A 16,538-nucleotide genomic window follows, 5' to 3' on the forward strand; every position below is an offset into this window, starting at 1 on the left:
TTGCAGCAAAGGAGCCAAGGTCACCTCAGAAATCCAGTGGGTTTTTTTGTCTTGTCTTTTTGCCTTTTCTAGGGCTGCTCCTGCGGCATATGGAGGTTCCCAGGCTAGGGGTCTAATCGGAGCTGTAGCCGCTGGCCTACGCCAGAGCCACAGTAACAATAGATCTGAGCTGTATCTGTGACCTACAGCACAGTTCACGGCAATGCTGGTTCCTTAACCCACTGAGCAAGGCCAGGGATTGAACCCACAACCTCATGGTTTCTAGTCAGATTCGTTAACCACCGAGCCACGACGGGAACTCTGAAATCCAGTGTTTTATATCTAAATAAACAAATAGGGATTTATTTTCCTTTCACAGAAATCTGGAGGGCAAGTGACTGCTGGATATTAGGACTAACACCCTTATGGCTTTTCTTGGAATTTCCTTTAAAGAAATTTTTTTTTAAACTATAGTTGATTTACAATGTTCTGTCATTTTCTGCTGTACATCAAAGTGACCCAGTTATACATACATATTTTTTCTCACATTATCCTTTATCACGTTCCATGATTATAGTTCCCCTATACAGCAGGATTTCATTGCTTATCCACTCCAAATGCAAAAGTTTGCATCTACTAACTGCAAATTCCCACTCCATCTCACTCCCTCCACCCTCTCCCCTTGGCAACCACAAGTCTGTTCTCCATGTCCATGAGTTTCTTTTCTGTAGATAGGTTCATTTGTGCCATATATTAGATTCCAGATAAGTGATCATATGGTATTTGTCTTTCTTACTTCACTTAGTATGAGTCTCTAGTTCCATCCATGTTGCTTCAAATGGCATTATTTTGTTCTTTTTGTGGCTGATATTCTATTATGTACATACACATCTTAATCTAGTTATCTCTTGATATACATTTAGGTTGTTTCCATGTCTTGGCTGCTATGAATAGTGCTACAATGAACAAATGCAGGGGTGCATGTATCTTTTTCAGTGAAAATTTTGTCTGGATATATGCCTAGGAGTGGGATTGCTGAATCATATGGTAGTTCTATATTTAGTTTTCCAAATACAGTAACAGTATGGTAGCTCCATACTGTTTTCCATAGTGGTTGTACCAATTTACATTCCTACCAACAAATCAAGGAGGGTACCCTTTCCTTCACACCTCCCTAGAATTTATTTGTTGACTTGTTAATGATGACCCCTCTGACCTGTGAGAAGTGGTAACTCATTGTAGTTGATGTTGAACATTTTTTCATGTGTCTGTTGCCCATCTAATATGTCTTCTCTGGAGAAATGTTTACTTAGGTATTCTGCCCACTTTTCAGTTGGGTTTTTTTTTCTTTTGCTGTTGAGTTGTATGAGTTGTTTGTGTATTTTAGAGATTAAGCCCTTGTTGGTTTCATTGATTGAAATTATTCTCTCCCATTCTGCAGTTGTCTTTTCCGTTTCTTTTGCTATGCAAAAGCTTGTAAGTTTAATTAGGTCCCATTGGTTTATTTTTGTTTTTGTTTCTATTGCTATGGAAGACTGACCTAATGAAACAATTATACATTAATGCCAGAGAATGTCTTGCCTATGTTCTCTTCTAGTTTTATGGTGTCTTAGTTTAAGTCTTTTATCCATTTGTTTACTTTTGTGCATTGATTTACATGCAGCTCTCCAGTTTTCTCTTGCTGAAGAGAATCTTTTTCCCATTTTATATTCTTGCCTCCTTTGTCAAATATTGACCATAGATATTTGTTTTTTTCTGGGTTCTCTAGTCTGTTCCATTGGTCTGTATGTATTTTTGTACCATTACCACATTGTCTTGATTACCAATCCAGGAGCATGGAATATCTTTACATTTCTTTGAATCCTCTTTAATTTCCTTGATTAATGTTTTATAGTTCTCAGCATATGTCTTTCACTTCCTTGGTCAGGTTTATTCCTAGGTATTTAATTATTTTGGGGTGTGATTTTAAAAGGCACTGTATTTTTATATTCCTTTTCTAATATTTCACTGTTAGTATACAGAAATGCAACCAATTTCTAAATTTTTGGCATCTTCCTTTTGTCACCTCATAGGCACAAAACATCCACAGAAAGCAGTACCAGTTCCTTTTACTAGGAAAGCAAAAGGGCTTTCATAAACACCAAAAGACTTCTTTCAGCTTATTGTCTAGAACTCGGTCAACATGGCAAGCCAGGCTGCAAGAGAGACCAGGAAAACATGAAAATAAATGACATCATGGCCTTAGCCCAATTACGATCTGCCATCTAGAGGTGGGCACTCAGTCTACACCCTATCAAACTGGAAAGGAAGGAGGTGCTGGTGAGTAATAATGAACGATAAAAATATATAAGCTGCAGAGTGCTGCTACACTGATACTTGTTTCACTACCTTGTTTTACTGTCTTGTCAATCCCTACTTGGAGCATGTAAAAAACTCTACTTTAAATCTTGTCCACTACACTCTGCCTATAGTCAACCTTTCCTCTCACTAATCTCTCCAGTGCCCATGCTGACTTGTCTCTAACCCAGGATGTATTCTCAATTACGTGGATTATCTTACCATTTTTACTACAGTAGGTACTATTTTCCCCTGGACCTACCTCCTTCAGGTATCCCTTTGTGACTTCAACCCAGAACGATTATTTATTGAGCCCTTTGGTGCTCATCCTACACCAGGCACATGGTTAAGTTAAGGGCCTGACATACAAGTATCTAAAATGCTAATGAATATGAATGAAATTACAGAACCGAGTAGTTAGCCAGTCTTCCTACAGGAACACAAAACCTCATTCATTTGAATACAGTAGGCAAACCACATGTCAGACACTGAACTACACACTGAATTGTAAGCAAGAGAAAGAAAGTAATGGCTTTCAAGATGCTAAAGTATGAAACTAGGTTAACTTAAACTGCACAGATACACTACACTATACTGCTGTACACTAGGTTGTCTATAAACAGCTGATATGTTAAATACAAAATTCAAAAGATAATGGGTGTATGTCTCTTTTCTGCCCTCTTAACCATTAAGTTGTGCTTCCTAAAAACATTGTTTCTTGAATATCCTTTTATTTTATATTTTCATATAGGCAGTGGTGTATTATATCTCATTCTTTTTTAACAGCTAAATCTGCACTAATGTATTTGAGCTGGTAACAGATTTCATGTAAAAAACACTTTGATATGTGTGAAAAATACAGTTGACATATATTTTACCATCAATGTAAGCAGAACTACGCTCTTTATCACAAATATTTTTGAAGAACATAGGAATCAGAAAATAAAAGTTTTTGTCTTATTTTATTCAATATATTTGAAATAATCATTCACAAATTTAACCTATCATTAAAAATAGGCACTACTTACTTTAGTATAATCCCAATTATGTACAAAACAAACCCTTTACATATTCACACTTATTTAAGTGCACAGAAAAAAAGCATGAAAGAATATATATTATTAAACATAAACACCAGTAACCTTTGGGAGGGTAAAATGATGGGAGATCATAACTATTCCATATATTTCTATTATCTGAATTTTTCTGTACAATATGTATTTATGGATTACTCATATAAATTAATTTTTAAAAGGCCTAATGGGGTCCATTAAACCATATTTCCTATCCACTGTCTGCATATTAAAGCTTCTACTGTTTCAAGGAGCTCTAAAAGTCTGTTCAATTCTAATTTTCCTAAACTCTTTTCCTCTTTGTACTGTAAGTTCCAGTTCAGTGCATTAGTCAGATGTATAACTGAAAGTGGTTTGACACCATAGGTCTCCCACTGTTCAAACTTAGGAACTCAAAAAATTTGGATGACTTTTTAGAACTCCTGCTACAACACTATTTAAAACTAAAAATTTAGATAATATCCTCTATATCTAAACTTAGAAATGAACATATTTGGTACCAAGGGTTACTTTGTATTGCTATCTGGAAACACTACATTAATGTTGCCTTTAAAAGTGGCTCACAGTCCTTGGTTGCTCATCAGAAATCTGTGGAAGTTTACAAAGACAGAGATGCTTAGGGACCAACTCTGCAGATTTTGAGCTTGTACTGTACTGTAATTTTAAGGGAAACAAATCATCTTTAAAATGCTTTTTCCTAAATCTTGATAAGTGATTATGTAAAGGCATGTTTATAGAAAGACATTACCTTGAGGATAATTACAGAATATTACTTTAGGGAATTTATGGAGTAAAGTTAAGTTTTTTGGGAGGAGGGGAGAGAGGAGGGTGGGATAAAATGTTTTGATAAAGATATTCAAAAGCACCGAAAACACTGTAAACAATGCCTAAGATGGTTAATAAATAGTCTTTTTCCAAAAGTGGTGTTTTGGTAGATCATATTCCTTTGAAAGCCTAAACACACTAATAATTTAATGCAAAGAATAAAACAAATATATGTAATCCTGATGTTTATTTATCAAATTTCACCAGGGGAATCACCGACTGGCTTTTAAAATAAGGGCAGTTTCATTATACTGGCATATTTGGCAAACAAGGTAAGTACAGAAACCTCTTGCAAGATTTTTAAAAGGGGGCAACACTGGTCAGCATTTGGTACATGAATATATAATACACCTACTGAAAATCTTCTCATACATCATGAAAACTTGGAGGTAATTTGTATAGCCTGAAATGTCTTCATTTTAGAACGTTATGCACAAAAAGGGCCTTATCATCAAGAACAGAAAAGTGGCATTTTCTGTATTCAGAGTATAATTTACTGCACAACTGGTTTTTGATGTTACAATAAGTAATTATACTTCAAGCTCCAGAGCATGTGAGGCATAAAACCTGATTTAAGTTTTATATGACAAAAATCCCCCAAAATGTTTTTTTAATAAATGGCTTATTGATATCCTTAGATTCACTCTAATCATCCAAGAAAAAGTAGTTTCCACTCTTCTTTTGTTCTACATCCTAAAAAATAAAACAGAAGCAACAAAAATCAACACCATCCTCCTATATGTAGGGGTAGATTTTCGCCCACAGTATTATTTAGCTGTTTACACTGTCTGTTCAGTTTCCTCTGTACTCACTTGCTGTTTCTGGATATTCCTGGTTCCACTACTTAAAGGTAAGATAACTACCTCTGCTACCTGCTCCCTACAATCCCAACACCTTCCTTGGTCCATCTCACACAAAATTCCTTTACATAAAATAATACTACCCCCCAGAAAAACTATTAAATTCCATCATTTTAACTTTAGGCTCCTGATAAAAAAGTATCACTGTCAGCTTCTGCCTATTACACAAAAATGTATATGAAAATATTTTTTCCCCATACTGTTTATGGACTGGCTGGTAATGAATGATACATCTACCTACTGACCTAGCCTGCTCCCTTACTAGAATTAAAGTATGCCTGTCTAGGATCAGTGGTTATAGAGAAAATGATGAAAAGGTATACCTGGGGACTGAACAATGAGTCTCTACACAAGAAAACTACAACACAAAGTATTTGTAATGCTTCAGAAGAAATTCTTATGAAAAGTAAGCTGTGCGTACTAAGTGTTCTAGATCTCAGTCCTCTCTTCTGCTTCATATGCTTTTTCAAAACTGAGAAAACTCTTCAGTTTTAACACTTGCCATCTCATTATCCTGGCCAGAGAGTAACGTAAATCATTTATAAACAAAAGATATACTGATGACTCAGGGCATCCAGACATCGTGTTAGGTGCTTAAGAATACATGATGTCCACCATGACCTTGTCTCTGCCTTCCAAGAGCTCACAGTTTAGTAGCAAAGCTAGAGGAGTACAAATATGAAAACAATAAAATCTAGGAAATACTACAGGAATGTGTATACTTCCAAAGATTCTGAGTATTAAGGATGCTGGCCAGAGGGCCATGAAATATAAAGAGCATTTCGAAGCATCACAGGAATACTAGAAACGCAGAAATTTTTTTTAGGAGTTCATTTTTCTTCTTGTTTTGAGCAATGAAGAAATGAATGACTTCTAAAAACCGTACTTTACAGACTACATTAAGTGTTGGGTGCACAATTATTTTATATATCACAAAGAGTACATTATCAATTTAACTGACAAAACGTTTTTTCATTGTTCAGATTTTAATGCTCATTGAAGAAGCTTGTTTACTCTTAAGATAAACATTTTAATCAAGTGTTATTACTTTTGTTCATTCACAAAAAGAAAAATGTTTAAGGTGTGTATAATGAGTAAATGTGTAAGAAAAATCAGTTAAGGCATCTGTAAAAAATTGTTTCAGTGGCCAATCTTTCTAAAGACATTTTAAATGGCAATTAAACTCAACACAAGTAGTACAACAGTGGGTGCAAATCAAACAATGCAGTACAGCAGTTGCATCACAACTGCTGCCTACAAGACTGACATCAGATTCTAAAATGTGAATTAAATCTATGAATTAATGAAACGATCTAGATTTTAACAAAATGGCTTTCAATTTGAAACATGCTTTTCAGTTATTTACAGTAAGAAGTTATCCATGATTTAAGATAAAATTTTCTACATACCTTAATTGAATTGAGTTTGTTTATTCTTGGCCTATAGTTGTTTGGATCTCTTCTGAATGTAATTTCAAGCTGAGACAGAAATTTATTCATGCCAGCCAAAAGGGTTTGAGGACTAGGGGAAAAGTAAAACTTATTAATTGTGACTGAATTTTACCCCCACCTCCCAATTTACTACTTTTTGTGGGATGAAGAGTATTAAGAATCACTGCTCTGGAGTTCCTATTGTGGCTCAGCAGAAAAAACCCAACTAGTATCCATGAAGATGCAGGTTCGATCCCTGGCCCCACTCAGTGATATAAGGATCCAGCACTGCTGCAACTGCGGTGTAGATGGCAGCTACAGGTCTAATTTAACTGTATCCTGGGAACTTCCATGTGCCTCACCTGTGGCCCTTAAAAAAACAAACAACAAAAAAACACTGTTCCCTTAATTGCCCAATCATAAGTCATCAGGATACTAGTATAACACAGTATATTGTAAATTCTATTTTCAGAAATGTTTTTGCTTGGATTTTATAGTTTGGCTCAAATATTTTTGTGCAAAACACACACAGCTCAAAGTAAGTTTCTGATCTGGAAAAAGAAACATTTAGATGGAAGTACTACCTTATTTTTTATTTTATTTTTTGGCCACCCCTGCAGCACATGCAAGTTCCCAGGTCAAGGATCAAATCAGAGCCAGAACTGAGACCTATGCCACAGTTGTGGCACCTTATTATCACTGCCCAGGGCTGGGGATCAAACTGGTGCCTTCAACAGAGACAAGCCCAATCATTACTGCACCACACCACAGTGGGAACTCATTAAGTACTACTTTAGAAAAACAAATTATTGATTACAGAATGTCAAATCTAAGATTTCTAGGAGAAAAGAGAATTTAAAAGGTAATATTTATATTTGAAATCTGGCACTGAAGGGAATAGTTACAACTTTTTAGTAATAACTCCTTAAATCTGTATACTTTATTCATCTTTTCTCATTCAAATTAAGTTATCATGCTAAATCATATCATGTGGAACATTTTAGGCATTTTGTAAACATAAAGAGAGGATCATTATTTTAAAAAATAGCTTTATATATCCCTTTATATATCTGAGAAATTTCCCTCTCACAGAAGTATATTTTCAATAATTGATACAACAAATTTTAAATGGGGGGAGGGGATTCTGAGCTTAGTACTTTTATTTCTTGGATGAATTATTCATATACCTCCATTCCTTCCTGAGTCATGAGACATTATGTTTGAATCACATCAAACTGACTGAATATCAGTAATTTTATATGGTTTAACTCAATAAAGTTTTAGCACTAAAAGTATAAGAAATTTCTCATAAATAAACCTAGAAGTTAGGCTTCTTTATATTTTGAGTGTTCTCAATCAAGCCATAAGGAAATATAAGAAAAAAAAAGGGAGGGGAGAGATAAAATCATTTTTAACTCTGCTATATGTTAATATGAGATTATCTGGGGGTGTAGTAAGCTTTAATACTAGAACTATAAGTTGGGCAAATCATTTAACCTAATCCAAATAAAGCAGATAAAACCTAATCTGAAAGAAAAGGTGATGGGTGCAAAGCCCTGCATGCTTATTCCCCTGGATTAGGAGTTCTATATTATAGTCTAAAAACTGCTATTCTCCCCAGCGCCATCTGGTATTAGATACAAAGAATCTTGGGAGTTGTAAAATCATTTCTAAAATTTGGGGTTATCTCTTACTAAAAATCAAAATGGTATGACTAATGTTTATAGCTTATTGGAAAGTTTAAGATAATTTTCTAATTGCTGGAATTTATAATTAGGTTTGAATAAGCTTAGAATGTCGTTTTACCTGTTTGCAACTGTATTCTTGGATGGAATACCATCAAAAACAATGACTCGATCTGCTAGATAGGTGGCCATGATGAAGTCATGTTCTACAACAAAGGCTGTCTTCTTAGCATGGAGTATAAAACTAAAACACATAATTTTGAAATCTTTTAGTTTTGTATCATCAAATACTCAAATGCTATTATTAAACACAGATGTTTGCCAATATACACCACCAAAAGTAATACTTTTATATGTGGGTCATTACCGTTTGACAACTCGAGCAGCCATTAATCTCTGTTCAGAATCCAAATATGCAGATGGTTCATCAATTAAATAGACATCAGCAGGTTTGCCCAAACAGAGAGCTAAAGCTACTCGCTGCAGTTCACCACCAGATAATGTCTGTACCTATTTGAAGAAATTTAGTAAATCATGTATAGAAATATAAAGTTTAAAACAATAAAATGATAAAAATTTATTTTAGAGTACCTCTTGATCAATAATGTTTTCAATTTGCAGAGGCTTCATTACATCAGTCACAAATTGTGGATGAGTGTAAGCATCTCTTATCTTTTCATGTAGTAGCTGTCGAACACTGCCCTGTTTTTAATGGAAAAGTACTAAAATTTTACTTTGGTACAGAACTCTATGAATCCTGACCAAGTTAAGCTTCTATAGCAAAAGTATATCAATTTGCTATCAACAGATATTAAAATTAACACAAAATGCACAATAATGCAACAGGGATGAATTTAAGATGCCCTTGTTATTTGAGGAGGACTGAATTTGAGAATTGCCAGGCCATCTCTAATATTCCTAATATCATGAGTACCGAGTATAGATACTGTAGTGCATTATGACAGTTGCAGAAACTAAATGAGGTTAATCTCATGTTTTGTTTTTCTTTTAAATTTCCTTTAGGGCCACATCCACAACATGTGATGGTTCCCAGGCAAGGGGATGAATCAAAGCTATAGCTGCTGGCCTCCGCCACAGCCACAGCAATGCCAGATCCGAGCTGCGTCTGTGACCTACACCACAGCTCATGGCAATGCCAGATCTGTAACCCACTGAGTGAGGCTGGGGATCGAACCTGTGTCTTCATGGATATCACTTAGATTTGTTTCCATTGAGCAATGACAGGAACTCCTCTTTGTCCATTTTTAAATTAAGGTGTAAGAATTCTTTACATATTCTGAATATAAGTATGTTATTAGATACATGATTTGCAAGCAGTTTCTCCAATCCTGTGAGTAGCCTTTCATTTACTGGCAGCACCAAAACACATTAGTGTTTTTGAAGATTTATTTTGGAAAAGATGTCAAAGAGACCTTAAAAGAGTTTTCCTAGAGTGGAAATGAATTAATAAAGACTGTCATAATCTTAATATCCTCCTTAGCCATTTCATTACACCTGTACAGAGACTAATTTGGCAAAGAATTCTGATACAGCACAAGATTAATGCTCTAGGTATATATATGTATAAACTTTTCTTTAATAACAAAATAACAAAGTAATAACTCACAGTTGATTTGGGACTGATTTTCTGTGGCTTATAACTGACATTTAGAACTGGTACTTCCCCTGCAAAATAATGCAAATAAAAAAAGACACTGAAAACTGAGTTTACTATGTGGAACAGAGTAAAAACACTCAATATTAACAATAGTACCTCCTTCATCGGGTTTAAGTCTTCCAGCAAGCATTCTGATAAACGTCGTTTTACCAGTACCTGGCAACACAACATACAACAAATTTCCTTGTAAGATGCTTTACATTTATAGTAAATCACTATGTACTACTGGGTTTTAACTGAGAAATCAGTTTTAAAGATAAACACTAACATTACTGAATTCTGAAGGTTATACAGAAAAATACTTCAACTTCAGGACTCACCTCTCCAGTATTACTCTAAACTAATAGACTATTTAAAGCTTATACTGGCCATTTTAATAAATGATGGGTCTATAAAGTTTAAGGCTTGGGTTACTTCTTGAAAGGCTTACTTAGCTAAAATATCAATGCAAACAATTTATTGTTAAGACAATACAATACTGTTATGATTGATATCATCCTAAAAAATCCATTTTCATGAAACATTTAATTGCAACCCAGCTCAAAGTTCCAGTTAACTAAAAACTGATACTTGCAACAATTGTTATAAAACTTTTTTCTTTTATAATTTTGTTAAGCTAGAAGTACACAATTCAAATCTTCTAAAAATCATGAAAACACACCAGATATTTGATACTCAAATTCACTTCCTATCTATATTTATGACAAAAATCTAGTATTAAAAAATGCTGGTAATACAATTTTTTTTTGTCTTTTTTGTTGTTGTTGCTATTTCTTGGGCCGCTCCCACGGCATATCGAGGTTCCCAGGCTAGGGGTCGAATCGGAGCTGTAGCCACCGGCCTACGCCAAAGCCACAGCAACGCGGGATCCGAGCCGCGTCTGCAACCTACACCACAGCTCACGGCAACGCCAGATCGTTAACCCACTGAGCAAGGGCAGGGACCGAACCCGCAACCTCATGGTTCCTAGTCGGGTTCGTTAACCACTGCGCCACGACGGGAACTCCTTGGTAATACAATTTAATTACAAAGTAAGATTAGCCTGAATTTAAAATAAAAGCTCCAAGTGGAGGAATCCAAGAAAAACATTTTAAACTATTGCTTTAGAATTACCAATTTATCCTTTCCTTCCTATTCAGTTTCCAAGATGAATAAACGCCATTTGAAAAACAAGCTTAGGAAAAACATCTTGGAGTTCTGGTTGTGGCGCAGGGGAAATGAATCCAACTAGGAACCATGAGGCTGCAGGTTGGATCCCTGGCCTCGCTCAGTGGGTTAAGGATCTGGCGTTGCCATGAGCTGTGGTGTAGGCTGCAGACTCAGCTTGGATCTGGTGTTGCTGTGGCTGTGGCTGTAGTGTAGGCCAGTGGCTACAGCTCTGATTAGACCCCTAGCCTGGGAACTTCCATATGCCTTGGGTGCCGCCCTAAAAAAGCAAAAAGCAAAAAAAAAAAAAAAAAGCAAAAAAGAAAAAACATCTTATTTTCACTGACGGTTATAAAACATAAGAAATGTGATCCTGGAGTTCCCGTCATGGCTTAGTGGTTAATGAATCCGACTAGGAACCATGAAGTTGCGGGTTTGATCCCTGGCTTTGCTCAGTGGGTTAAGGATCTGGCGTTGCCATGAGCTGTGGTGTAGGATGCCGAGTTGCTGTGGTTCTGGCGTAGGCCAGTGGCTACAGCTCTGAATAGATCCCTAGCCTGGGAACCTCCATATGCCTCAGGAGCTGTCCTAGAAAAGGCAAAAAAAAAAAAAAAAAAAAAAAAAAAAAAAGGTGACCTTGATTGAATGACAGTGAGATTAAATCACATATTGTCCCAACATGTGACCTACACCGAAAATGTAGGAATTCAATCCAGCTCCTAGACTCAGTTTTTTACAGTAATTAAAACCCAGTAACTGGATAAATAGCACAGATTTTCAAATACCACAAAATAAGGGAAACTTACCATTTTCTCCCAACATGACCATGATTTCAGAATCTGTAAACTCTCCAGCTACAATGGCTAGCTCAAACTCTCCCATCTTTTTCTTCATTCCGGGATATTTATACATACACATCTTTTTAACTTCTTCTTCATTTGCTGTCTCAGCCACTTTAAAAACAAGTGATGCATCTCTGAATCTCAAGTTTTCTGTTGGAACGTAGCCATCCAAAAAAATGTTTATGCCTGTTTGAAAGTCATTAACAATAGATTAGTAAAGGTTAATTAAAGACTAAATTTGCTTTTTTTTTTCTTTTTTCTTTTTGCAGCATGTGGAAGTTTCCCAGCCAGGGAATGAACCTGTGCTACCACAGCAACCCAAGCCTCTGCAGTGTCAACACTGGATCATTAACCTGCTGTGCCACAAGGGAACTCCAACACTAAAAAGAAATTACATAAAAGCCAAAACTCTAGGCTCTCTTGGGAGCAATCTATGCATAGATTTAAATTTTTGTGCATTTATAGCATGCAGTGTGACAACATGGTGTTTCATGTACCTAATGCAAGTTTAAATAATTCATGCATACATACATGCCTTTATAAACATATATATACAAAGCACATCTTTTCATTATGTTTTTATAGAATTTTTCCATCAGATTTTATGTAAAAGCCTTTGACATCATTTCTTCTGTATTTTAAAATCAAAAACTGTAATTTTTCTCTAAAAAATGAAAAGTAGGTAAAATGGAATATTCCCATAGACTGATATTAAATAGAATAGTGTGGGGAATGATTTTTCATATGGATAATATGTTATGAGTATTCATTTTTATGTGAGATAGCACCATATGCTGAAGTTAGGATTTACTGCCTTTGTTTTCAGATTAATTTTGCAGGTTTTTAAGAAATTTATAATAACAAAACTACATTAAACTTTTTTGGCTTCACTGTACAAACACCATTCTCTAAGCGGATCTTAGTAACTGAAAGAAAAACTAACATATTTACACAAAAGTCCCTCCAAACTAGAGTTGTTAGATCCACAATGGCAGATGCACAGAAAAGGAAAAGAGGATTCCTTGGGAAACAACGAAAAGATCTGTTTTTCAGTGTTTACAATATATAAAAGAAGTAAGAGAAGGACAGTAACTAAAGTTTTGGCAGGTCTTGAAAGTCAGTCTAAGGATTTTTCATTTCATTTATAATGAAGAAGCACATCTAGGACTTCTCAGCCTAGAACATACATGCTCAATAAATATTTGCTGACAGGATAAACTGATGCATTTATTCTGCCCAAGTTCGCATGTTTTTAAATCCTGAACTACTTAAAAATTATGAGGTTAAAAAAAGTAAAACCAAAAATAACTGCCTTAATAGTTCATAAAGAGCTTTTATATACACTGTGTTAATTTCTGTATGTTAAAAGAAAGTAGAAATGAAGATAATTTGTTACTTACTTGAACTGTTTAACAGATGGGGTACATTAGAAAGCTTACCAGGAACCGTTTTTTGAACAGCATAGCCTTTAGACATGGCAGTTATAACTGGAACTGTGAAAAGCGATTGCTACGTACCCATGTCATTTTCAGTGTGATTCTAGAACTACTAAAGGCACAGAGTAGGTACTCAATAAATATTTGCTAAATGTGGAGAATGAAACATTAAGAACTCCTTCTGATAGCACTTCTTAAGACTAATGGAAAGAAAATTGGGCAGTCGTACAAAATTTTCCTTAAAATATGTATATATTTATCTGAAATGTACAAGTAATTCCTTCCCCACATCATAAACTTATATGCTTAGAAATTAAAAAAGCTACCACTGCCTTTTTATGCAGAATATGATGCAATATAATTTCTTTTTTCAAAAGTTTCTTAGGTAACTCAAAAATGATCACTTTGCAAAAACATCTTAAAAAAAAAAAAAAAAAAAAAAAAAAAGCCTGTCCAAACTATGGAGCTACAAGGCTACATGAAGTTTTTCTTCAATAATACCATTTTTTTTTTCAAGACATGGACTAAGTAGTCCTTTTAGGTGCTCTAGATTGTCAGCTTTAAGGCACAGCTGGAGAAAAGAAATATAAGAAGTAAAAGTAGGAGTAAGAAAGCAGTAGAAGGAAGCAGGAAAGAAATTAAAAGGAAGAAGGCATACCAGGTAGGGAGTGCACTGATTTTGTTTCAGGAGCCACTTAGTGGTAGGCTAGTTTTTACTTTTGTCTAACTTGCTTAGATAGGGAAGAGACATGGATGGAAAAGAGAGGCCAGAGAGTCCCTCTTTCCTGAAAGTAGAAGGAATAAATGAAAATACACTTACTAGGCTATTTTACTAGAATTTTAGTCACTTACTAGATAGACTACACAATACTTCTTGTAAGACTTTTAGATAGTCTTAACTCCCCAACTTAGGATACAGATTATAGGTTATTTGAAACATGAGAACAAGATAAGCACTAAATGAATTTTAAGAATTTTCCTACTGATATGGCAAAGATAAAACTGAAGACGACAAATATACAGTGATGCTGCAGAAGCCAAAATATAAAAGAAAATTTTAAAATAGTAAATAGTGAAATTGATAAAGCATTTTACCCACAAGAAAAACTTCTCCAAAACGAAATAGGTAATCTTTAAAAACTGGTATTTATAACCATACGTGTACATATATATATACACACACACATATTCTACTGCAAGATTAAATTCCATGAGGCCAGAGGTTTGGATATATATTACAGCAATACCTAACTACTTAGTACCAATAATAATACATTTTCTAAGCATTAGAGTGAAAGAGAATATAGCATTGTGAAAATAGTTTTTCAAGTTACCTTCTCTTACACTAAAAGGCATAGTGACAACACCATAAGCACTTGGTACGCCATATAAACAGCAGATGAAGTCAGAGAGATAGTCTAAAACACTTAGATCATGCTCCACCACAATGATATATCTGAAAATCAATATAGATTTTTATTTTAAAATGTAACATAATTATATATTTAAATTAAAATTTAATTATAATTACAACTTTTACATAACTTTTTTTAGTACAGTGAAAATTTCAGGAAAATACACTAAAAAGTTAACTATAAAGACCATGTTAAGAAAGTTATAAAACATCTTCTTTAAATAACTCATTATTAAAATACACATTTCTTAAATTGTTTTCCTTAATAAACTACAAGAAAAAAAGTTGACATGAAATAGTTTATGGGTATATGAAATAAATGTTTTGCTAATGAAAACATATAACAGAATTAAATCAGGCCTACTCTAAACTGTTTATTATGCTGTTCAACGTATGTCTTAAACTCTTCTACTTGTCCTGCCCCATATGCTAACTATAATAGGGGATATGTACAGAGTACAACAGAACCTTTTTAGCTGGGGAGACAGGAATAGATATGAAACAATACCACAACAGACTACAGAGCAAAAGATGTTCTACAGATTAATAAAATCCAGTGAAGGTCAGAAAAGAAGATGAGTGTGTGTATCTGAGCATTTTATAAATGGGATGGATGGAATATGACATTTCAAGTGGTAAGAAAAAAGTATTGTTAATGTAGAAACTATTAGACAGTCATAAAACTTTCACGAAACATATTATTCTTATCTGACTTAGTTCAAGATGTTCAAAAAACAATGTCCTGCAGATGGCTCAAATTCCAGGTAATTTATCAGCTTTCTGTATAGATGAAAACTCACCAACCATATTTTTACTGAAGGAATCATCACTCCCATAAAAAAACCCTCAATTTTCTTTGTAAATGATCTATCATTTAAATTGTCAAGTGTGTCTAATTTATTCTTTTCTTTCTCTATCTAGATTCTAATCCAGGCTGTCATTGTATTTTTTTCAGTATTACTATAGGTTTTTAACATATCTCATTTTCTCAGGTCCCCAGATGGGGCTCTTAGTTCCAAATGAAACAAATAACATCCTCAGACTTTAAGACCTTCCAAAACTTAAGCTACTACCGTTATCTTCCTCCATTAATGATGAGGTTATGTCCTGATAAACCATCGTAATTGGAAAATGCATTTAATGTGTCTAGTCTGCCTCAAATGTGCTCAGAACATTTATATTAGCCTACAGTTGGGCAAAATCAACTAACATAAAAGCCTATTTTATAATCACGTGTTGCATATCTCATGTAATGTATTGAAAGCAGTATGAAAGTGAAAAACAATAGCTGTAAAGGTATTGGTTGTCTACCCTCATGATCATGTAGCCAGCGTGGAACTGTGGCTTGCTATCACTAAAGAATATCATACTGGCTATCACTAGACCAGGAAAATATCAAAAATTCAAAATCTGAAATACGGTTTTTACTGAATATGTATTTCTTTCATAACATTGTAAAGCCCCCAAATCATTAAGTTGACCCATGGTAAACTGAGGCCATCTGTACTTCTCTTACTTCACTTATATATATATATAGGATATACTGACAAATGGACCTTGTTTCCCGAAAAATCTACTTTTCCATACCTGTGTTATCTAAGGGCTGGTCTATCATCTAAATGATCTCCTGCCTAAAATCCTCACCTGCTGAAACCCTTTCAAGTTCACATCAAATCCTACCTCCAGTAGTAACACCTTTCTTAATATGCTAGTAAACTTCATTTTCCCCCATTCCTGAACCCTCTGAACTGAGACTTTTATTATTTTTGAGTACTCCTACAACTTGCTGGGCACCAATTATTTAATAAAGTTGTTGAATGACAAGACAAAGAA

At 34.6% G+C, this 16,538-nt stretch overlaps 1 protein-coding gene across 1 annotated transcript in view; it reads right to left on the bottom strand.

Annotated features, from left to right (window-relative positions):
• Positions 1–3,259: 3,259 nt before the first annotated feature.
• Positions 3,260–16,538, bottom strand: part of ABCE1 (ATP binding cassette subfamily E member 1) — a 51,128-nt gene continuing 37,849 nt past the window's right edge. Inside the window, exons 10-18 of the mRNA XM_003129170.7 lie at positions 14,626–14,747; positions 11,820–12,041; positions 9,964–10,023; positions 9,817–9,875; positions 8,781–8,891; positions 8,557–8,699; positions 8,311–8,433; positions 6,484–6,595; positions 3,260–4,907 (exon numbers count right to left, since the gene is read on the bottom strand). Of these exons, the coding sequence (XP_003129218.4) occupies positions 4,860–4,907; positions 6,484–6,595; positions 8,311–8,433; positions 8,557–8,699; positions 8,781–8,891; positions 9,817–9,875; positions 9,964–10,023; positions 11,820–12,041; positions 14,626–14,747 (1,000 nt within the window). The 3' untranslated portion in view covers positions 3,260–4,859. The remainder of the gene's footprint in view (positions 4,908–6,483; positions 6,596–8,310; positions 8,434–8,556; positions 8,700–8,780; positions 8,892–9,816; positions 9,876–9,963; positions 10,024–11,819; positions 12,042–14,625; positions 14,748–16,538) is intronic.

This window comes from Sus scrofa, chromosome 8 (assembly GCF_054392235.1).
Source record: "Sus scrofa isolate SSC_HxYL_T2T_F1_AM1 chromosome 8, Sscrofa_HxYL_maternal_Yorkshire_Landrace_v2.0, whole genome shotgun sequence".
NCBI lineage: Eukaryota > Metazoa > Chordata > Mammalia > Artiodactyla > Suidae > Sus > Sus scrofa.